The sequence below is a fragment of the Seriola aureovittata genome, chromosome 15 (assembly GCF_021018895.1).
Source record: "Seriola aureovittata isolate HTS-2021-v1 ecotype China chromosome 15, ASM2101889v1, whole genome shotgun sequence".
Classification (NCBI taxonomy): Eukaryota; Metazoa; Chordata; class Actinopteri; order Carangiformes; family Carangidae; genus Seriola; species Seriola aureovittata.
In genome coordinates this window covers 9,643,454-9,668,615 of record NC_079378.1, presented here as the reverse complement: position 1 = coordinate 9,668,615, position 25,162 = coordinate 9,643,454, and the positions used below count along the sequence as shown (strand labels likewise).

The following is a 25,162-nucleotide window of genomic DNA, read 5'->3' as shown; positions in this document are numbered from 1 at the left end:
GGGACTGCAGATATAAATTAGATTGGATATAGATAATGCAACACAAATTGTACTGTATATAGCCTCTCCTTAATAAAAACAATCAATTATATAATGAAGACAGAAATAAAAACAAACAATTTTAGTAACAACTTATAGTACCGAACCACACAATAAAAAACCCCCAACACAAATCAATATCATTATCGTTATCAATGTCAACTTTTTGAAAATGAAAATGAGTAATTTTCAAACTAAAACTTCTCTAGGGAAGGAGGACAAATGCCTGAAAGCTCAAGTGATTCACTGTTAAACAGTTGGGACACAGTTTCTGGGAAGTACTCAGCGTTTGTTGCCCCCGATCCAGTTTCTCTGCTTGATACATTTGGTGAGTAATTCCATCAGCCTAGGTATTTGAATTTGGTTTCCTGTCGGTGTCACGTCCTTAAGTAATTCTGTGCAGTTTACCTGAAAGACAAGAAATCGAGTTGGGTCAGTGCAGTGTTTATCTATCTAGTGTCTATCTAAAGGTAGAGTGTGGAACTTTAAACCTTTGTAGAACTGATGTGACAAATGTGATAGCAATGGGAATTCTTACATTTTTGCGGCTGATAAATACATTCAGGTTTCTCACAAGCTCCCCCTCATCCTTCCTCTTAGTGATGTTTTCATGCTTCAACAGGATATCATGCACTTTGCAGAAGAACATATCCTGTATGGAAGATAAGCAAAAAAAAAAAATATCAGCTTTGAAAAATAAACCAGGCACACACCTACTGTAAAATGATGAAAAATGGCCAATTCTATTTTCATTGCAATCTGTGCTTTTAAGTTGTCGTGTTTGGTTCCTGACAGAAGACAGATACAAAGCTAACACAAATATAAGTTCATAACATACTCGTGCTACTGTCTAATTACAACAGTTACATTAATTTTGCCAAACACCAGTGTTTGAAATGCAAGCAACAATGCTTCAAAAAGATAAAACACTCTTCTCACCCCACAGCCGGTATCGAACAGATTCTGCACATCCTCCACAAAGAATTCCTGCAGTACATAATAGAAAAATTGATAATTTATTATTCCAGTTGGCTTTTTGTCTGACACGACAGGTTTTAATAACATAAAATAACAATTTAATAAGCCAGAAAACAGTTTATCAGATGAGCTCTTACCCTAGTGAGAGACTCGTTGTACTTTTCAGCCAGATCCATTATACGCTTTAGGTTATGATGAGTAGGACTGGTAACAGCTGGACTGACCAGCAGAGCCAGAGCGGATACCAGGAGAAGCATCATCATCTTCATGATTCTAGCTTGTTGATGCGGTCAACCTCTGGAAGAAACTATTTCAAGAAGCCCTTGGACTGATGGCTCAATTTCTAGCTTGCAGCTCTTTCTGAGGTCTTGGCTGAGAGAGGAAGATTTATACTTGCTTTGCCCACGCCTTTGCTACGTGTTTTCCCTCAATACACAAAAAGAGATAAGATTTGGTGGTTGATCAGCAACTTTGCCAAAACTCAGCTATATTTCTCTGAATTGGGTCCATAGAGCTGAATGCACTAAATGCAAGAAAAAAAAAGAAGAAAAAAAAATCTTTCTCACAAGCAAGAGAAAAGAGAGACAGTGGCATACAGCAGCCAGAAATTTAATGATACAATGTTATGAGCTCACAAACTGGCAAACAAGAAAAGAACAAAAGAATGGAGTATTGCCCTGAATTTCTAAGCAGCACAGGTCCTGATGTTGCCACTGCTGGCCATCAGATGGGTAACAGACACTTTGCTATTCTCAAAATGAGAATATCAAAGAGACTCGATCTACAGCAGACTTCTTAAACACTTCAAGAACAATGAATGTTTTTACAATTTGCCATTCGTGAACAGAATTACACATACTTGAGTTATTAGATAGCTGTGCTTCACTCAGGTTATTTCAGTGTTATAACAAAACACAGGAGATGTTTATTAGGATCATAACTTTGAGTGTCAGTTTGTTAAATGTTTTTGTTTTATTGTGTCATCTAAAGAACCTTTGAAGAGGAGACAGGTGACATGGGAAGTAATGAATTTTAATCAGAGTTTTGTAGGCACTTCACCTACTACTTCTTTGGTGGGATACAGGATGTAACAATCAAATTTAGGTTATTGAAAAGGTGATAATAGAAAGGAATATTATCAACACAGTATGCTTCCAAAGAGTAGAAATTTCTTCCCAGCAGGATAGAGAAAATGACGGGACACAGATTGCCCTTCATGTAGAAATGTTGTTTTATGTTGTAAAAATGTTGCATTATGGATATTTGGTTTGGGTAGGCTAAATATTTTCCAGCCAGTTAATGGAAGGAGAGACTTGAAAGTGTGTTTTCTCCATGCATCAAAAACCCAGGATGAAACATCTTATTATTACCATTTTTAAACTAAATGAACTGAACATGAACTTTGCCCAACCCAGAAGGTAACCAAGAAGATGAAGAGTTACTGTTTATTTCCACAGGAGTTTTTAAGAGTCATTTATCTTCTCAGTGGAGATAGGATGAGAGGGAATTGATGCTACACTTTGTGATTTCGGAATTCTGGTCCTGGTTCTTACGGATACGGTAGAAGTGTTCGATGTAGCTGGACCGCCCCAGCAGCTCCACGAAATCCTCGTCGTGGGTGATGATCAGAAGCTGGAAGTTGCGCTGGCGAGAGCGACTCTTAATGATTCTGGGGAGAGCAAGCAAAAGGAAATAACGAAGAACATCAAATTCCTGTAGTTCAAAATACAAGGAGTGAAAATCATAGAGGTGTGTTTTTATAATAGTGTTTGCTGGATGATGCAACTGTAACCATAATCCAACCACACTTGAAATAGAGAATCTATATGTTCAATGTTTGCCATGTTGGGTAAGCTAACCTAACTAAGTGACTAGCAAATAATTAATCTAATCATTTGTGTCTTTATAATAAATCTCTACCTTTGCATCTATTGGTTACCATCTGATGACATCACCGGCTCTTATCAAGGCCATGTTCAGACTGAAGACAGCACTCTGTCAAGGTTCCTTATTCATTTCAGTGAGTGTGAGCTGCTGCAGACAGCTCTTAATGTAGAGTTGTATGGTAAAAAATTACTTACTTTGAGGCCGAAGAGCAAATAATTGTCGCTGTGATAATTGTCAGTCACATTCAATCATAAAATTATATGTCAATTATAAAATTCTTAAAGCAGTGCGAGACAGTTTTGCAGCGTCTTGCACTTTCTGGTTTGTATTTCCTCTTCTTTCCAGCATCTATAGCAACATGTCCACATCAAAGCAGCCCTGTGCATTTTGTCGGTGCATTTACAGAGCTTTTATCAGTCTAATAATGGCTATAAAACCAAAACTGGAGATATGGATCTCCAAGAGGTTTCTAAATTGCAGCCACCATGTTGCATTGTGTCTGCGTGTGTATTTTGTTCTTCTATTCTTGTAGAGACCTTGCTGACGTTCAGACCTAGTTTTGATACTTTCCTCCCTTCTTAAGATGTCTGTTTGAAGATTAAGGTTTTAAGGTTTTAAAATTAGTTTTAGGTTTCAGGTAAGACTTGGCAGTCAGTCCAGGTTAGGGGTGGGGTAATGCATCATGTCAATGAGGGTTCTCACAAATATAGAATAGAGGTACAAGTGTGTGGCCTTGTTTTACTTATAAATGCTGTGTGAGGGTTAAAAACTTGGTTTTACGATAGGGGTTAGAATTGGGTTTAGTTCAGGGTCAGGCATTCACTCGTGATGATTAATGTTATGGTAAGGGGCTAGGGAATGCATTGTGTCAATTACGAAACCCCCTCAAAGAGATGTGTACAATGTGTCTGTGTGTGTATGTCTATGTACTGACTCGACGAGGGCATGTGCCAGTGACTCAATGTTCTCCCGGTCGAGGTTGGTGGTGGGCTCATCCAGGGCCAGGATCCCACAATTTAAACAGAAGGTCTCTGCCAGAGCTAGGCGGATGATCAGGGATGCCAACACCTAGACACACACACAAACATACAACTTCACTTGCTTACATAATGATTTACTGGAAATACTGTAGTTTTACTACACACATCATATATTTGCTAATACAGAAAATACTTCTCTGGTACCTTCTGACCGGCACTGCAGCGTCCTCTCATGTCCAAAGCTGTGTCTCCTTTCACCATAACTACTCTGTAGTTGTAAACCCTCCGCTTCACCCCAGCAGACGAGTTCTCATCCACATCAGACCTGATCTCCACATATTCAATATCTGGAGAGCGGGCAAGAGGGAGCAATGAAACACTGACAGAAAGAGCAATGAGGAAGGAGAACTATGTACATACAAAACATAGAAATATTAATTTTCTCTCAAAAAAGGGAGATGCACCTTGACCCCTGTAGGTGCTGCGCCATAGGTCTCTGATAATCTTGTTGATCTCATCCATCTTCATACTGTGGAATTTCATGATTGTTCTGAGGAAAACAAAAAGAAAGGTACAAACCCACTAGTTTACTAGATAATATGTTTATTATCATGAGTTATAAATATCACATTGCATATCAAACAGTAAAAAATATCTTAATTGTATAATAATTAAATTAGTAATAGTATAAAAGTCAGCCCACACTGAGCCCAAAATTGCTATCAAGCATCACCTATGTCTGTATTTGCATATGCGCCATTACTTTTCCCAAAGTCCACAACGAGCACACCTGCTTCTAATAGATGTCAATGTGTACAAAATGAAAATTTGTGTCACTTTAATGTGTTCTGATGCAACAGAGCTAACGATGTGCAATGAAACAACAGGACAGAACTGTGTAAATGTAACCAGTATCCCAGATGAAAAGGGGAATAATGACCTAGTGCTGGATTAGAGTATATTGTGGATTAAACTGAACATTACAATTACTATATGCAGACCACACCACAGTGTGCACACAAGTATGTGTGCAAAAATGGCAGGTTATTGACTTCAAACTATCACATCACAAGCCATCACAAAGCTTGATGTACGTAAAAGTTTTTGCTTGACTAAGTTATTTTCTAATGATTCAGCTACAAAATAAAAACGAAAGTCAATTTAATCCATCTAATATTGACAAACGACAACGATAACATATCAGTGCATCAATGTTACTTTCCTGCATACCAAGAAGCATTTTGTCTACAATCTCAAAAATTGATGAGAAACTGTAATGCGGTTTGATAGACACCAGAATGATAACAGTATAACTAACAGTGCTTCTTACAAAGCCCTTATATGGTGGATGAACAGATGAACCATGAAGAGAGTAAGAAACGAGAGGGAGTAGAGCAGTCCTTATCCATCCATCTGACCTACTGCATCTTATTTACATAACTGCTTATGCAGCAAAAGGAAGTAATGGCTTACGACTTCCTATTGCAAAGGTATTTGACTTGTAGATATCAAGAAATATGACACGACTTGGTCATAATCAGAGGAATAGAGTGATTTTACATTTGAAATACAGCATATTGCTGGTAAAGCCTATTAATGTCTGTAAACAGTCTGCAGAAATATATTCCACATTTTATCAGAAAGTTGATATAAAGTTTCAGCAGTCTGAGTTAATCAAATTGAGGCCATCTTCCAAAGTTATGGTTTATTTAGTAAAGAGTTCTCTCCCTGTTTTTCTCTGGAGAGTGTTTCTTTGCTGAGTTGTAGTGAGAGACTTTGGATAGCACTCATTTTGGTCACAATGCAATGTGACATCATCTGGCAAAGCCCTGCGGTAGCTGATGAAATACATGACTAGTGTAACACCTAAAGAGGATCAAGATGTTACACTGTCCTTAGGCTTTGAGATGATCAAGTATATACGATAAGATTACAGAAGTAAATCTATGTTGTCAATCTCTAATCTTACTCAAAATAGGTATACTTTGGAAATAACAGTCAAACTAGTGAGATCCACATCATTCACCTGAATAAAGCACAATATATCATGAAACAGCGATACACATTTATAGCTTGAATAACTAAACGTACTATGGAGTTATAGGGGGTCTGCTGAAACATTTTGTTCAGCCAGTAAGAGTTTAAGTCCAGGAATACGTCCGACATTTTTGGAAAAAAATGTCTATTAAGTGCAGGTGTGTTCACTTCTTCGATTTTAGCTTTTACCTGAGGAAGACCATATGTTATTAATACATATCATATCCACATGTCCTGCCGTGTCTTTTTTTTGGGCATTCAAATTTTTTTATTTCTTACCCAAGTAAAGGTAAAAAGTCTGCTGCATTAAAACTACTACAACCCGTGTAATTTACTGAAAGAACCGACTTGATTCACAGTAAATGTATCTGTAAATGTTACTACCCACCTCTGCACATCAGACATCAGTTTGATGACCAGTTTATGATTACTAATTCAAAACCAGACACAATGTTTGGTATACAGACCTACAGTGTCTGCTCTGCGGCTGTGACCCAGTAACCTGGAAGCCTGTTTGAAATATTTTCAATTCAATTAGTTGAGCATGAATTTGAACATGTTTCAGTAATACATCGATAAGTGTAAACTAAGTGTGAAGACGTTTAGATACAGTGCCTATAGAAAATCATCATACCCATTTGAAATAGTTACTTTATTGGTTGTACAAGTTGAAATCGAAACCCATTTTTAAAAAAAGACACATTGCAGATTTGTTTACTAATTTTCCTACACAGCATCAAACAAATGGCAAAAAAGGTGACAGCTCTAAAAAATATTAAGAAATGCTTAAGGGGCTGATCACTAAACCAACCAGGAATCTCGCTAATTAATTTTTACATTGTCCAGAATTTTTTAAATGTTATTTTCACTCTGAGTATGAGGGTTATAATCTGTACATTTCAATTTCCAGGGTGTTATCTGGCAAAAAGTAAAGATTTTCCACAAGGTATCTTGACTTTCTATAGGAACTGTATAGTAACAGCAAATTTCATCAGTGTAGCATGATAATGTACATTTATTACATCATGATACACAATGTGTTTAGATTTTGTTTTGCTGTATCAGCAGATCCTTGAATGTCTTTAAAAATCACTTTCATTTGACAATAATTAGTTTCTGTTGGACTTTCTTTACCACATGCTGCCTCCAAGTATTAGACATATTAATTAACTACTTGAGAGGTAGAAATTAGTTATTGAGGTAACCCCAGCACATTTAGATGATTTTAAAACATCATTGGAGATGAATTGAATGTGCACTGCCCAATACCAATAAAGAAATAAACTAACAACAAACAGGGGAGACATTCAAACAATCAGGTACAAAATTGAAACAGAGATTATTAGCGTGTGACTTTCACATCCTTGTCTTGGATGTTGACCTATTGCTCTCTCACAACAATTTATTTGAATAAGTGAATGACAAAGGGAGATTATTATTAACTCTTTTTCCAAATCACAACATCTTACCATGAAACTATCTTCTGTGTATTCAAACAGAAACTGTGACCTGGATGCCTGCTCTGCTGGAAGGCTGCTTAAGCCCGCTTTCGATCTTGATAACACTGCAATTACTGGTGACTTAACTAACCCACATACATCGGTAAATGATAAGTTCGTGTTCTGTTCTCTTCTCAGATGGTATCAAATATGGTGAGCTTCCACTTCCTTACTGAGGCTCGCTTATACCTTTCAAATTCAGTTATTGTATCCAAAAAGAATAAATGAAACATTTTTTCCACCATGACTTTACATATGGATTTTGATCAGATTTCAGTTTTCTCTGTGAGAATTCAATAGAAAAAAAATGTATTTGGAATATGAAAAAGCATAATGAGCATAGGCTTAAAGGCCTGATGCCTTATAAGATAATAACCTATTGGCGACCAAACTGTTGCAGTTTTGTTTTGAAATAGAAAGTACTCCAATAGAGATGTATTTTTGTCATGCCATGTAACCCTGGTGATAATTTTCCAATTATGTGCATATGTTTTATCACAAAAATCACCACTGCATATGTGAGACTGATGCCACATTACAATGATGCAAGTGATAGTAACATGGTCATACTTGTGAAAAACAAAACTGACATAAAGAGACAAGGTTTGTAGTAAGTCACACTTAAGAGTTCATTTTGTATTTCATAGATTCGACTGCTGATTCTCTTATTGCATACCCTATGTGACCTTGGAATATATAAAATGTTTTTTTTACTTTTGATATACAGAATAATAAACTAAGTGTATTAGTGCCGCCTGCATAATCATTTTATTACATTACATTATACATATCATTTTTCAGAGACCAATCTGAATTTAAATGAATTAAAATGTCATGTTTTGTCGGCCCAACACTCTAAAACCCAAAGATGTTCAGTTTAAAATTATGAAAAAGACAAGTAACAAATCCTTACACTAGAGAAGCTGGAACCAGCAAATATTTGGAATCTTGTCAAAAATTATTAATCAGGGTTTCCCCTACCATTATAAAACGTAAGTACAGCAGCTAAGTATTTCTTCCAAACGCCTCAACTGAATGACAGAAAAATCTATGTTCAGACTTCTCTACTTGTGGCCTTTGGGAAAGTGAGCTGTCTACAGACGTCCAACGGAACAAAGATTTTGTTCAGCAGCCCAACACTTTGTTAGATAGCTATGGGACGATGAGAAGATTGCAGTTCAAATCCATTCACTATAAGTCTTGTTTTATCAGTGCTGTTCTGTATAGCGCGCAGTGCAATCACTCATGAAAACAAAAATGTGAGCGATTACTTCAGGACACATGTACTCCCATAAACTACAGCCCCTCAAAAGCAACCATCACCTCCTTGTTTCTGCACTACAGCTACACACTTTGAACTCACATCACATATTTATCATAACACTCTCTACTGCATTGTTATGACAAAAGATAAGCCCAAATTTAAATTCATTACTACTGACGTGTCTCACTGAATAGACTTTGTCCACCTACACACAGGAAACTGCAGAAACATACAATTACTTTACCACAAATCTCGTCACTGCTTTGACTACTGTGAAAGTAAATGAAAGATTGATTCACCACAGGGAAAGTTGTGCTTGCCAGAGGACATCTCTGTAAAGTGACCTGGGAGCCAGTTTTAGCTTAAGAATTTAAACAAAATACAGACTGATACCTGTCATATTTGATGAAAGCCAAAACCAGCTGTTCTTACAGTACAACTCTACCTATGAACCATCTGTATCTGTCACCATCTAAACACACATAGCAAAACTCAAACAGAAATCATGCACTGATTTGTATTTATGCAACAGGAACTTGAGACAAACCAGTGTTTTAGTGTACAGAGTACATTATTCAAACCACTGACTGTACTGCATTCAACTCTCAGCATGACTGATATCTTTGCACACTATTTACATAGTGCACTATTTTGCACTACATTGAACATAAAGAACTCCCTCTGAAAAAGTATATTATATATATATTATATTATAATATATATAATATATTACATACTGTATAATAACATTATAATTATTATGATTATGATTATTTTCTATTAATTGTTTTAATTCTGATCTTAACTACCTAATTTTATTATTATACCAAAACAAATTCCTTGAACACATGTACTTGGTGAATAAAGTCTGATTCTGATTTTCATTCAGAGAAGCATATGATCAATATAGGCCATCAAACATTTGGCTGCTGACTGACCGTTTTCTCAGTGACACATAGCCAGGCCAACCACACAGATTGTAACCTACTACTGTAGCTTGGTAAAACTTGCCAGAAGATTCAAATAGTGATGGTCAGTGGGCGCTGAAATGAGCATTAACAGTCAAATTCGGACTTAAAGGCTCCGGTATTTCAGAAAATATAAACTTAAGCCACTGGCCTCTAATTTTTACCGTCATTGGGAAGGTTTTGCAATGACACATTGACTTCTTGACATCCAACAGTTGTACAGAGTTGCCTCAACACTTTTCTGTCTTGTAGATTGCTAGCTCAGCGATGGAATGACTGTTGCGGTTGTTGTTAGTAAAATTAAAACAACAACAAAAAAAAGGTTGGTGGGTTGGTGGGTGGGCTGCGCTTAGGAAATGGCTGAAGGCCATGACCCCATGATTGTATGGTTGTGACATCACAACCTTACAGAGGGCTCAATCACTCCTTACAAGTCACAGTTTCTGAATGTGGGCTGTGAGCATTTTTCCATGGACTGAGAATTTTGATACTTTCACAGTGTTTATGCAGAAGTTAGACCTGCTTTATAATAAAACAGAGACATGGAAATCTCACTATTTACAATATGGAACCTTCAACATGCAAAGAGAACATCCAAACAAAGAAAGGTCCTATCCAGCCAGTAGTTCAAACTTTCTTGCTGTGAGCTGACAGTGATAACTACTGCATCACTGCACAGCGCCCTAATTGGAAATCAGCGATAGTCAAGTCAAATGCTCAACTGTTGATAAATTAATAATAATAAACACCTCCTTGCCACTACCTGGAGGAGTAATGAGAATTGACATCACTGTTCAAACTCACTTTTCCCACTGAGGCAACTGGCTTTCTAAGTAACAATCTTGACACTTTGTGGTGGTTCTGATGACCTAACTTCAAAGGGAAGAGCAAGTTCGTCTCATATCAGGACAAACGCTGAAGTTCAAACTATACTTTACTGACACTGCTACCTACGCGTAAGACCGTAGCACACTCAAAACTCCCCCTTTTAAAGTTGCTTTTAACCAACGCTCAACTCTGTCCCTGGGGGCTTTTTCCTTTTCGCCCACCCACAATTTAATCATTTTTCCTGTTGCTCTGTTTTTGTGTAACTTCTTTTTGCTTATTGTTATATTGCCTTTAAAAGCACTGGATAAATAAAAAATATTATTAATTATTATTATTAATAATAAAGTATATTATGAAATGCTGTATATTGGTGTATAGTTTTTGCTATGTGATATGATCTGTTCATTATTTTCTCTGTTTATTATGAAACCCACAGACACTACATCCATCACTTTAAGAGCCCCATTAGTGGCATATCACACAAAACCATAGAACATAACGAATATCTGTTGTTTCCATGCAATGGTACCAGTACAAAATAATGATAGTCACTGTACTATTTTCTGTGCTTTTAAGATATTGTTCGGGCACATATGTGCAAAAACGCTCATGTATTGTGTCTCTATGGTGTCACTCTTTTATCATTCATTCAGATCTGTTTCACTTTGTGTCACTGTATACGCAAACAGATTTTCCCAGGATGACGTCTTCTACTAGTACCACCCTCTCAACCGAAATTCTCAGTAACTGCTTTATGTTTCTTTGTTCAAATGTTGGTCATAAAACATCCTCATTAAAAAAGAAAGACAATTCTCACCACTAAAATGAAGACCTGCACTTCATTGGAATCCCTGATTTGTTAAACTTGAAGTCGATTGAAAATTACTTGGATTACTTGGTTAATACTTACTTGTGTGTGTGTGTGTGTGTGTGTGTGTGTGTGTTTGTACACGTGTTAGAGTTGCACTTACTGATCAAGGGCCTTGTAGTAGAGATCCAGGTCTTTAATTACCAGCTCTGTGGTTCTCATTATGATCATCTTGTTTTTGTAGCGCTCATCAGCTTTGTCGTACTGATCTTCTCGCAGCTCTTTTCTGTAAGCAACCAACGGTGAATACTACGAGTAGCCAAAGGGCTGCACAGAGCAGTTAAACAATCACCTGAGTTTATGTATCATTAAGTCATGAAAATGTTAACTTGCTGGGGGAATAATGTATTTTCTTACCACTGCAGGTGCACACTGTACGTCAGCCTTAGATATTAGACTGTTATAATAATGTAGATCTCTGAATTTGGTTCAGCTCTGTAGAGTGAAAACGAAACAACGCGTCTCACCTGTAATGCAGTATCTCCTCCTCAAAGCCTTTCTGACGACCCAGTGCTATACTGCGGTTCTTCTTCAAGTCTTCCAGCTTGCGTTCTGCTTCACGTCTTTCTCTGCGCGACCACAGAAGGAGATGTGATTGACTTCTAATATTACTACCAGCCTGACATTGATTTCACTGGAGTGTCTGCCAACGTGAAAATCCAACAGTAACATTCAAGTGTGACAGTGCTGACGAAGGATTGATAATGGCGTAGTGCTCTTACTGGCGTAGCTGTAAGTCTTGCATGTTGCCAATGTCTTTCATAAGAGCGTCGCGTTTAGCCACAACCTCCTTCAACTCCTCCACACGCTTCCTCAAGGTCAGGTTGTCCTGCAACCAGCGCTCCTGGACCTAAGGAATACGAAAATATTAAAAATGTATTAACTGTTAACAAAAGTGTTTTGCAACAAGAAGGCTGTGTCACACAGGTTCCACAATCTTCTTAATGCATCTTGTAAGTAGGTGGAGTTGTGTTTAAGAACATACAGCATGGTGTTTCACAACTCTATTAACCAGTGTGATCGTGGATTGAATCTACTAATTTCTTTAACAAGTAGAGGAAAAAAGATAGAAAGTCAAGAATGAAGACAGAAATGACTCAGGAAGCTGTACCTTTTGAGTGTCTATGTCCTGACGGATGTTTCCCATCTCCTTGGTGATCTTCTCTTTTTGCTTCTCGGCCTCATGCAGCTGAGTGTTGGTTTCTTGAAGCTCAGACTCTTTTTGCTGCAACAAAAACAGACAGTATCATTAAAGTTGTTCAGTACATTCAAAAATTAAAAAAAACAAAAAAAACAATTAGAGCTGAGCTTCTACAAGTAATATCAAAGGAAACAACACAGTTATTTTGAAGAAAAAGGAAAGTTGGCGGCGGCATTCGTTTACCTTTTATGGTAACCGCATATGTTTAATATCCATCACAAAATGACACATGGAGGAATCAGAAAAAACATATGTATCAAGTATGATGCTGGCAAACATATTACCTCTTTGTATTCATCTTTGCCCTCGTCAACGTATTTGGTGATGTCTCTCTCCAAAGTGGTGAGCGCCTTCACTCTCTCTTTAATGGAACTGACCTATCAGTGACAAATATTAACAATCATATGTAACAGAAGAACTGCTTTTAGACCTTATTTCATTATTAGAAAATGTGACATGGTTAGCTTAAACTGGAATCACAACAGTAGATAGTTTTCCATCTTTCCAGGCTTTTTAAAATAATTCCGATTTATTGTTGAACATTAACGTTTCACTATTAAATACAGTATATCCAACAGGAAAAAAAAAAAAAAAAAACAGGCAGCACAGAAAAGGCCAATCATTACCTGTTCCAGGTCAAGCAAAAGCTTTAAGCTTAAAGGAAAAAAAGAAGGAGTAACACCAAAAGAAGAAAGAGATAAAAAAGGAGACGAGAATATAATCTACCCTGTCCAGTCCCATGTGAGTGAAACAACTATTTGTTGCTGAATTTGAAGTACAGAGAAAGAGAAATTAAAGTGAGCACATGTCCACCTTCTCCTGCCCTTCTTCCTGCCTCTGCCTCTGGCGATCCACCAGCTCCTGCTTCTCCTGCTGCAGCTTCTCCAGAGCAGCGGACAAAGGGGACAGCTGCTCCTTTGCGTCCTGGACAAAAAGAGAGGGGAAAAGGGACAGCCTTGCATATTCATGGGGAACAGACTTTCATTTCTTACTGTACACCTAGAAAAAAAAAAAGAAATGAAGTAAACCATTAACATATCACACAGAAAAAGTGACTTTATAGGTCTATATCAACTTATCAAAAGAAGAATCTTGCATGAGCAAACAAAAAACAAGTACCCTGATGTCCCTGGTTAATGTCTGTATCTCGGTGGTGAACTCGACACACTGCTCTTCCAGCTGCTGCTGTTTCTGCATGTCGCTGCTCAGCTGGAGCTTCTCCGCTCTCGTCTCATTCACAGCACTTTTCAGCATCTGAATCCGGTCCTGCTGGTCCTGGATCAGCTTACGTTTCAGCTCCATCTTGCTGGAGGCTGCAAGGACACGGATAGGTAAAGACGAAGAAAAGAAAAAAAATTAAACAAAAAAAAAACAAAAAACAAAAAAGAAATTCCCTCTAAATGGGTGTGTCTATATATTGTCATCTTACTGGTGTCTAGCTTGTGCTGTGTTTCTTGTTTCTCCTGACTGACTTGCTGGATGGTTCTGGTCAGGTCTACTCCCTGGAGTTTGGCTGCCTGTTGAGCTATTTTCCTCTCCACTTCTTTAAGGTCCATCTGGAAGGAAAAAAAAAAAAAACCACTGTTAGTTGAGGAAAGACAGGGCGAAGGCATGTATAAGACGTTTCCAAAAGGAAGTTCTTTCTGGGCAAGAAAAGAGAGAAAGAAAGAGCGTAACGTGGAAAAGATGGGGGAAAGACAAAGAAATGCATTACAGAGGCAGGAACTGGCTTTGGCTATTGAAGATCAGAGGTCGGACAGAGACGGACAGGAGGATGGTACCAGGTATCTGTCCATGAGAGAGATGTCCTGCAGGCAGGCCTTGGCTGTTTCCTCCTCTGACATCAGGGTACAGAGCAGAGTCTCCTGCTCCTCCACGTCTCCCTTCAGCCTCTCGATTTCTCTGTTCACAGTCTGCAGACGGTTTTTCAGCTCAGGCAACTCCTTTTCCTGAAACTGTACAATGGACTGCCTGCGAAAAAGGACAGAGACAAAGAATATACTCTGAGTAGAGAGTAAAGGCACTTTTGACAGTCTGGCTATTTAGGAAACCGTTTTCTCTGAAGCCTCTTGTGGATGAATGAATGGATGTCCGTGGTGGAAATTGTTCCGAATTACACCCTGAACCTGAACACACCCTTTCAAATGATCTATGATCTGTTTCACTGAGGGTTCACCTGAAACACAAGGCCACTCAAACTCCAGAAGGGTGTCCTCTGCATGCTCAGCTGGAATTATACTTTAAACAAAAGCGGTAAATGGTAGTCCTGCCCGTAGACACCTGTGGCTCAGGTTTTGGTTGATATTTCAGCATTAGATTTCACCTGTTGATATCGCCACCAAAAAACTGGTGGGAAGAGTCTATCTTGTTTCACAGTGGAAATGGTTTTTGCTAGATGTACTGTACATTACTGAAAAGGAGAAGATACCTGAGCCTTTTAGTTTTACCAGCATCAGAGACCTCCCCATGCAATCGCAGTTATTGATAGTAGCCCTGATGTTTAGTGCCATGTTTGAGGAAGTGCCCGTCGGCTACAGTGCAGCCTGTGGCATAGGGACAGTCTAACTCTTTAACTCAGATGTATACATCCAGCTAGAGACAGTCCAGATTTTACATGTGATTTCAGAGTGGCCCTAACCTGTGGTCATGAGCTTTATGTAATGTTTGAAAGCATGACAAGGGGCTGAAATTAGTTTCTTTCGCATTGTGTCTGGCCTGAGCCTTAGAAATAGGATAAGGAGCTCTGACATCCGGAGGAAGCTCATAGTAGAGCCGCTGCCCCTTCACGTTGAAATGAGCCAGTTGAGGGAGGTTCAGCCATATGGTTAGGATGCCTCCTGGGTGCTTTCCATTGGACGTCTTCCAGGCAAGTCCAACTGGTAGGAGGCCTCGGGATAGACCCAGAACATTAGAGAGATTATTTATCTGATCTAGCCTGGAAACGCCTTGGGATCCTCCACAAGCTGCAAAACGTTGCCATGGAGAAGGATTTCAATTGTGGTTCGGTTGGAGTATTCCTGAATACTGAAATCCTCACCTAGATTTTCTTTTCTGATCAATTTATAAGGTATTTTGCTGTGTATCATGTCAAAGATCATGTTTAATGGGTTTCAAGTAGTTTGAGTTAGTTTCTTCTGAATGAACTTTAACTCAGAGATTTCAACAGATTCAATTCTTCTGCATATCTTACTGAAAGTTTAGATATAAAACTGTCACATAAAAAAAAAAGAGAGACAGAGAGAGAAAGATTCTGCTCAGGTATTGGAAGGACAGGGGAGAGAACCAAGGATAAAACCTCAGTCATATGAGAACCTAGCTCCATCTAGTGGAGTGCATGTCATAAAACCTGCTCTCCACTCTCTACTTATTTTTTTATAATGAATTATCTAATTACTCTGAATCTTTTAAAATACACGGCCTCACCCCTGGGTCGCTTTAGCCTTGGAAGCGCTTCTTCAGGTGTGTTTTGGTCTGCACCGGACTAAGTCTTCACACAACCTTGTCAAATTATATTTTGTTTGAAAGCCCCCAAGTCTGCTGAACCTACTTGTCTAAGTATTTTAGGATGCTCATTTCACTGCAACAGCTGTTGACACAGAATAAGCTCAGACTTGACGATCTCTCCAATTAGTTTTTTCTACTATAAGACTTGTATTCCTTTTTTATACAAAAAAAAATAAAAAATATTGTAGAAAAAATGTTTCTACAATTCCACCACACAACCTTTTTGTTTTGGGTACATTATTTTGGGGCTTTTGCACAAAAACTGGGGTCTTAATGGGTTAATCTAAAAACACACACCAGTTCATATGAAGGTACCTTTGAATACTTCATATTAAACTGGTGAGAGGAAAATGGACCAAAACTTTCCTGACTTTTTGAGTAAAACACACATTTAATTGTACAGGATTGTACAAATTATACAAACAAATTATAATCTGAATTGTACAAATGACAGTTGCAGACTTATTTAAAACATGAACTCCAAATCCGCCCTTCATGTTTTTTTCATGGTCAATTATTTATTTTCATGAATCAAATTCAGTGCAACAATCTAGTGTTACACGGCCCCAGTGGGCCGCTCAGGACTCATCCTGTTTTCTCTACATGCCACGCTGCTTGAATGAACACAGCAGATGAAAGCTGAATATCTATTTTTAGTGTGACAAGCGAGTCTACAGTCTGCTGTGTGTTGTGTTTGGGTGACTGGAGGAATACTTCTGGGATATTTTTGGCAATTTCAGTTTACTGTTTTTATAATTAATGTCCTCCAGTGTAAGACTTTCAAATGAGGAAGCATATGCGCTAATAAAGGAGATGTTCAAGCTGATTTAGAATTCATTTCGGAGCACAACAGAAGGTAGTCAAACCTAAACACAGCTGACATGTCTTCCTTGATAAGAGTGTGCTAGTTTTACCCTGTGCTGTGTATAATGCCACGGCTTGTTTTGTAGTAAAGCACGACCCAATTCGTGTTTATCATTGTCTGGTCTGAGGACTTATTGCCCTTTTCCTCCACATTCTCTCGTTACAGTTGCTCAAGGTGTTAGGATTGACTGCTTTTCTCCTTTTTATTTTACTGAAATGTGTTTACATGTCACATTGGGCTTATAGAAATTTGTATTTCCTAACCACATTTTTCACTTTTTTCTAATATTCTAAAGATTAATCAATAATTAAATCATTATGCCCCAATGGCCACACTCTAAGACGGGATGAAAATCTTGCCGTCATTGTTGCACTGTCATTGTACACTTGTTGCACTATACCTGACAGGTCTGAGAGCCATCATCTCATCTCTCTTCCTCTCCTTCCTCTTCAGGTCCCCCTCAGTGTTTTTCAGCTTGTCGGGCACCAGGCGCAGTTTGGACTGCATGTCGCTGATGACCTCCTGCAGATCAGACTCTGAGGGGAACGTCCGCTGGCAGACAGGGCAGCAGGGCTCTCTCTCCTCTGTCAGCTGGCTGATGAACTGGGTGTACACTGCTGTGGCTCCTGCTAGCATGGCTATACGAAGACAGGTAGAGAAAGAAATATGTGTCTGCTACACAGTATGGTAATGAGCTCCTCGGTTGTTTTACTCCAAACACTGACTCAATGAATAATGACACTAGATGCAACAGAAGGCCCGTAAAAGGTTATTGTCTGTAGTAGTCTGCCAGGTGTAGTGTCAATACACATCAATGTAAATCACACATCTGTCAAAAGCATTGCATTGCATTGTGTGATGTGTGCATGCTCAGGACACTACATTCTTTCCATTGTGGGATTTTTTTGAGAACACTTTATGTGTAGTACAGAATTCACTCTTAGGATTCAAATAAAGTAACGGAAGTTAATGGTTAATTATAGCACGCACACAAACAGGAAACGATATCAGACAGAGCTGCTGATTTGTGGAGGCTTTGAACCTTAAATTCAAAGTTTAGTGTGTGATTCAGAGAAAGTTTCATTCATAAAGGCAACTTCAGTCAAAATGTCATCTCACCTGTCTGTCTGAAAGTCTTTTTGTAGTTTGGGGTATTTTTTGTCTTTATTAGAGATTTGACATTAGAGAGACATGACTGGAAATGAGGGAGGAGAGAGACGGGGAAACAACAGGGTTCATGGTCGGCACCCTAAAAATAATTTTTAAGGCCACCAGGACAGACGTCATCCCTCTAATTTTTCTTGTTTCGAAGCATTCACCTCTTTGTTTAGATATCTTCTCCAGATCTTCCCCCAGTTTGCCCAGGTCCTGCTCCAGATCCTGACTGCCACACACATTGAAGAACTTCTCTTCGTCACTGGCTAACTGCTGCTCCTTCTTACGCAGCTCAGCAGAAATATGGCTTTTATTCTGCTCACTTGATGCCAGGTCCTTACTGAGAAAAATTACAGTCACAGCACCGGACTGGTCAGTGCCAAAGGACGATCGTTCTTCAATCATTTTCTTTCATAATTTATGTTCTTAAATGCAGATGAATCTTACTAACTTGAGTTTGGCAAGTCTGTCCCTGGTACCGTTGATTTCCTTAGACTTGGCGTAGATCCAGTCTTCCAGCTCTCTCTTGTTGGGAAAGTGGCCCAGTAATGACACCAGATCCTCGCTGTGACGAGATTTGATCTTACGTACCTGGTCCTCCTTTTCTGTCTGGAAGAACGAGAGAGGAAAGACAAGAATAGAGCCAACAGAGAAAGGAAAGACGACAGGAGCCGATAAGGAAGAAAGAGAAAGATGAAGAAGGGGAAAAGAAAAGAAGGGAAAGGAGATGAGCAAACACGATTCAATTACCACCGAGGGTCTCTCGCTTTTACTAAAGGAGGGAAGACACAAGAGACAGACAGTGGAAAAACAGTATAGTAGAGTAGGTTGTGTTTCTGATCTTTGGTAACAATTTCAGCGGCTCTCCCTCCAGTCTGAAAAGACGCACCATCGGTTACACATTACCTTGTCTTTATTCAGCATCTCCATTTGTGTGCGTGCGGTCGTGTGTGTGTTGAGCATCTCCATTTCTTGGTCGAGCTGTCTCTGTGCGCGGTCAAGTTCGGCCTTTTCCCTCTGGAGCTCCACGACCTCGGCCTTCAGCTCCTCCACGTTGGAGCTCTGCACTGCGCTCTGCAGCTCGCGCTCCTGAAGAGGAAAACACACGCACACACACACACACACACACACACACACACACACACACACACACACACAAAGTAAGGCAATGAGAACACAGGGCACTTAAGGGTGAAAGGATAATGTATCGTATGTATGAGTTGTATGCTACAAATAACAGGTTTAGAAGTACATTGTGAGTTAAATACTTACAGTAAAAATACATCAAATATGAATGAATGGAAAGAACTTAACACAAATAATACTTTAATAAGAAATGCATGTAACAAACTGACATTCAGCTGATCATTAACACAGTATTTTACAGACTTATCCAGCTGAAAGGAGATGAGGAGAGGAGCGTACAGAAAATAAAAGAAACCTTTACACAACCACTGTTTTTATGCTCACCGCTTTGTTCAATTCTTTCTCCAGCTCTTGCAGTCGAGTCGACGACCCCTCCAGCCTCTGCAGCTCTGCTCTGACGTTCCTCATTTCTTGCTGCTTCTTTCCCTGCAGGTCTCTCTTCAGCTCCACTGTTCTCTCCAGGCCGGTCTTCTTATCCCTCATTTCATCAATGGACTGCTGCTTCTGCTGCTCTTTTTCCTGCAGGTCCGCCTGAACGGACAGATCAGAAGAGGAGACATTATGCAAGACGATCACGAATAGCAGATGCATTCATGATTTGACTGACTGGTTGTAGTGAAAATGTAAAATAACAGCTGTTTAGTAGCATTTAATACCAGGGCTGAAAAACTTATGACACATAATCACCTTTTGTGATTTTATCTTATCCATAATTACAAAAAAAATAGAATCATTTGAGGATGAGTATATCAAATTATAAAATGATTACACAAACCACCCTTTATATTTCAACAGTAGCATCCCAAAACAAAAGTTGTCTTGTCTACTTTAATTGATTCCTACTGATCTTTAAGATATTAAACTGAAACAGTGAAGACCATATCATGTTTTCTGTATGAAATAATATACAAAAACCTGAAGTAGCAGGATTATTTTTCATGTTTTAACACATCAAACAGAAAATTTCTTACCAAAACCTGATGGACTGCCTCTTTTTCCTGCTCCAGTCTCTGAGTGACGTGACGGTGAAAACTCTCAAGCTGAAGAGTGGTGAAGGGCGGTCGGTCATAACCCTCCATTTCCAGGTAGGAAGACAAAGAGCGAACCTGAGAAAGAGAAGGGTGAGTGCCCAGTAAAAATGTTTTGTAATGATATATATTCCTAATTTTGTAAGAATTGAGTGAGCTTTTTTTTATCATTAGGTATAGATCATGCTTCCTCCATTATGAAATTATTTTTCAACACAGTTAACAACTCAATTCTGTGTATATGAAACATAATTTATTCAGTAGTACAATCACTCTGCATGACTAGAGAAATGAAGGAACCCGTGAGTGAAACTGGAAGTAATAGCTGTGTGCAATAGAGATCACCTGTTCCCTGTCTTTCATTGCATTACATTAAACATTACATTTCATAATAACTGCATTCAACCCCCATGGGAACAAGACCTGGACGTGGTCAAAAATGTAAGCACATCTTCGCCAAACAAACAACAAAGACTGTGTGTTCAGTGCAGAGGAAAGAGTGTATAGAGTCAGTTATCTTTTGCTCTCACCTGAGTGTCACGGTTCTTGATGTTTTGGGTGTGGCGGTCGGCCTCCAGCTGAAGACGACCTGTGAGAGGAGAGGAGGATTTCAGCTGCTAATGTAGTCATCGGGAAATATCTCTTCATAGACCCGTCTGTCCCTCCTTCTGTCTGTGTATCACTGACATTATTTATTGAAAAATACACAAATTTCAGGCAAAATAATATTTTGCACAAAAAAGTTGTCCGTAGTGCGCTGACTGGTAAATGTGTGCAGGTGTGGGTACCTTGTTCTACCAGCAGATCAGCCTTGACTCTGTTCAGTCTCTGACACTCGCGGCCAGCTCTCTCCACCTCCTTCTGGCAGTCTGTCAGCCTCCGCTCCTTCTCCCTCACTGTCCTCTGGTGGTTCTGATAAATGTCCTGCAGCTGCTCATCTGAACCCTGAAACACCTGCCGCAGACACAGTTCACTGGCTTAGAGCGGCTCTGAAGCTCAATGAGTACAGCTTAGTCAACTCTCAGGGTCAGAGGTTTGATTCTTCTGATCCTTCTTATGATATATACACACTAATGGAATATTTAAAAAAGATCTGGATAAAAACACCAAGACACATCATCCACCTATTGCAGGTGTGCACATGCTACACACAGGAAGAGCATTTTATCATTATAACATTTGAGGCACTACATCTACAGTAAACAAACAGGAAATATGTTGAAACAAGAACTACGTGGTGCAAGTCATATGCAACTTAATTCTAGCTCCACTTTTCTCATTTATACTTTCATTTTCCGCTCCCAGCAAACACACAAATGAGAGCAACCACTCTGCAATGTGGTCTGTAGAAAATGTCACAATTTTGACAAACAGAATGTTAGAGCACCTTCAATCTTCAACCAAGACATGTTATCACACTGAAAATTTTCCTCTGTAACTCACAAAAAAACCCAAAAAGTTTTTTCATCATATAAGAAAAAAAAGATATTTCTTTACACACACACACACACACATATATATATATATATATATATATTATTATTCTGTTACCTGTTCCATTGTTTCCTCCAGCTCCCTGTTGTCCTCCTCCATTTGTTTTTTCCTGCTCTCTAAAGCCTTGATGTCGTTGTCCAGTTTCATCACTTTCCCAAGTTTTGTATCAATATCCATCAGTCGATTCTGAAAATGATTATGAAACGTAAATAATTGCATAAGGGGCATTACTGTTATACTTTAGACATGCCCCGATCTGTGGCCCAGACTCCAGGGCTTCCTGAACGTTACAACTGTGTGACAAATACACCACGGTCTGTTGGCTTTGTCCTTTCACATACACAACACTGTGAAAAAAGTTGTAGGCACTTGAGATGTTGAGATTCTTATCCATCATGCGATATCATTAGGGAGGCATCTGATCGGTCCCAAATTCATTCTGCAGCATGACCCCAAACAAATAGTCAGAGTCACAAAAAACTATCTTCAGCAGCAAGAAGATTCCTCCAACAGACGGTCTGATCCCCACAGATCCCTCATCTCAACATCATCACGGAGAACTTGTGGCAAGTTCTCCAATATTTTAGTGCCAAAAACTTTTGCATAACAGTGCATACGGTATCAACACATACACAAACATGCATCATCAACCTACCTCAAGTGGATCAATCTGGCTCTCTATCTGTTGGATGCTGTCCCTAGACGCCATCAGCTGAGCCTCCTTGGTGGCCACGGTGTCTCTAATCTGCTGGGCCTTCTCCTTGTTCTGTGTCAGGTAGCGCAGCTCCACCTGACACTGTTTGACCGTGTGGTTCTGTGCGAGACGCAGCTGGCGCATCGTCTCCAGAGCTTTGATATACCTGGAAGAAAGACAAACAGACGGTCATACATGTCCGACTGGCGTATGCAGGTTAGGTGCATGTTTGCTTTGGATTCATTTTAGGTGATATGCTGCTTTAGCATTCAAATACAGACAAACGTGTTAGAGCGTGTCAGCTTTACTTGGTTGCAGCGAAGATGGAGTCAAACTTGTCTTTGAGAGCCTTGCCCTCACTCAGTGGCCAGTTAGACTCTTCTTGGTGACAGAAGATGACGTGATTCAGCACAGACTTCGATACACCCAAGGCAGAAATCATCTCCCGGTCCAGTTCACCACACTTAGATGACAAGCTCACCTTCTCACCGTCTCTGGATGAAAGATGATAGCAGCCAACACATGAAGAAAAAGGTCATATAAGGTCATATAACCTTAATTTCAGTTCAGAAAGATTTTTATTTATTTTTTTATATTAAACAAACAAAAAAAGGAGACAGTGGCCTACTTTATTCTGGTGATGACCTGCTCTAAGCTTTTGAAGGAGTAGCTCTTTGCCTTCTGAGTGCATGACATGGAGCGATGGATGGTCACTTTCTCTCCATTAACGTCTGTGAATAAGAGGCGAATCTGTGCTCGCACATCTGTCTCATGGGCGTCCTGAAATTCACGCAGCATAAATTTCCTTTTAACAACAAGGTAATCTTCATCTGACAAAGACCTGAAGAAGAAGTTCTGGTACATTTAATAGTTCCATGCAGTTCTTACACAAATCCAGAAAAGGATTATGAGACGTTTGTGAAAATACAGCAGTTAGGTATGAATACAAATTAACTTTCATTCCATAATTGGATAAATGTCATGTAAGAACTGACTCAACACATACAGAGGAGTTAGGAGTTATAAACTGACTGAAATTTGGCTTTCGATGAGCAGTGCACCTCGGACTGCTAGTTCAATTCTAGATTAACTCTGTAGATTCAAACAATTGAAGTCATAAAATAACTGTTCTTTCTAAATACAGGAGCAGCCAAAAGTTTGGACACACTTTCCCATTCACTCCAATTGACACTTGTATTTTCACTGTTACTTTCTCCCATTATTTTTTAAAAGTCTGGATTCTAGCAACTTTGCATAATTAGCAGTTATAGATTAAGATAAACTGACACCTCAAAGAAAATTTCTCTAAAAGAGCCACTTCCTGTAACCAATGCAGGAGCATGAGCTCACCTTTGGATCATGAACAAAGGCACCCCCTTTAGATCCAGGAGGAAGTTCTCCTGCTGTTGCATACTTAAGGCACTCAATAATAGTCTGGGGAAAAAAAAGACAGGGGTCATATTGTAGAAGAATTAAAACATGAGAGTTGCATTTATCATTTTTGAAATTAAGTTCATTCAACTTTTTCTGCAAAATCGGAAAAAAAAGGGAAAACAAATTATTAATCCAGCCAGCTTAATCCCAAATACACGTGTCATCTCATATGCATACTGTCAACATTCAGTCTCTGCGAGCTACGCTTCACGGTCAGCCTACCGTCTTCCCTGCTCCATTGGGTCCAACCAGCACAGTCAGAGGAGAAAAGAAAGATATGACTTGTTTGTCTTTATCCTCAATCCCAAAGCTCCTCACGCCCAGGATGCTCATCTTGTCTATCTTCGACATGTTTGCTTTTTTAAAGAGAAAGACAGGGGGAGGGAGAAAGAGAGAAGGCGAATACATGACTTAAATCAGCAGCAGTGATCAAAACAGAAGAGACTGTGCCAAAGCACCTCACTGCGAGATCAACTGAAAGAACATGACACTGAGGTTAAAATTAGTGGCAGCCACACTGACAAACAGTCTTATCGTGGTGACTAGCTCTATCAGTTGATCTGCTGACTATGACATTTGGTTTTAGAAATTGCTGCCAGTTTGCACTGTGAAGCAACTAATTTACACTGACAGGTATTTAAGCATATTCTAGAAAGTACCATCCTGACAGTTTTCACCTGAGGTGTTACTGAAAAGCTGGTGTATTACATTTTATTTACAATCATAGAATTGTAATCTTTGTAGACACCCATGATTTACTGACAATTTTGGTACATCATAATGGACAGTAAAACCAGGATGTGTAAGATCACAAAGCAGGGTCAAGAAGTTGGGTTCACGTTAAGTTTAGAGGAAACACAGGTCACTGTCCGCACACAGCTGCAGTGAGTAGACAGAGATATTATTACTTCTGGACGTTAGCTGATGAAATGATGAAGCTATGGATTTTTTATTCGTTCTACTGTGTTTAAAACGTCACTGTAAGTTAAATAATAAATCCGTCTTAAAGACCGTGTAGGAACGTCTGATGTTTCACACACTTGTTAATTTAGCCTAGCTAACAACAGAAGTTTAGCTTTCGTGCTACGCTGCAGCGTTTAACACACAATCCAGCCTCTGTAAAGTAACAGAAATAGTCTTCTTCAGTAGCAGAGGCATCCAGCCATATCCACGCTATGAATTAAACCCACCTCAGATTGTTGGATTTTGGTTGTGCAGCTCAAACGTGAAAGTGTACTTTTCCCGCTGTGGGAAATGTGACGTAAAACGCGATGACGTCTGACTTCCGGGACA

At 39.2% G+C, this 25,162-nt stretch overlaps 1 protein-coding gene across 1 annotated transcript; it reads right to left on the bottom strand.

Annotated features, from left to right (window-relative positions):
- Positions 1-1,610: 1,610 nt before the first annotated feature.
- On the bottom strand, positions 1,611-25,137 carry rad50 (RAD50 homolog, double strand break repair protein). Its single transcript, XM_056398067.1, has 28 exons — positions 25,060-25,137; positions 24,092-24,225; positions 23,786-23,869; positions 23,064-23,215; positions 22,744-22,929; positions 22,397-22,601; positions 21,799-21,927; positions 21,036-21,201; positions 20,778-20,836; positions 20,191-20,325; positions 19,544-19,750; positions 18,980-19,162; positions 18,525-18,682; positions 18,238-18,413; positions 17,319-17,556; positions 14,331-14,520; positions 13,979-14,105; positions 13,669-13,862; positions 13,363-13,473; positions 12,834-12,926; positions 12,460-12,573; positions 12,071-12,198; positions 11,816-11,917; positions 11,452-11,574; positions 4,349-4,434; positions 4,089-4,231; positions 3,839-3,972; positions 1,611-2,686 (listed from the first exon to the last, which is right to left on the bottom strand). Exons 2-28 carry the CDS (start codon positions 24,218-24,220, stop codon positions 2,500-2,502), a joined length of 3,939 nt encoding a protein of 1,312 aa, XP_056254042.1. The 5' UTR covers positions 24,221-24,225; positions 25,060-25,137; the 3' UTR covers positions 1,611-2,499.
- Between the last annotated feature and the right edge of the window lie 25 nt (positions 25,138-25,162).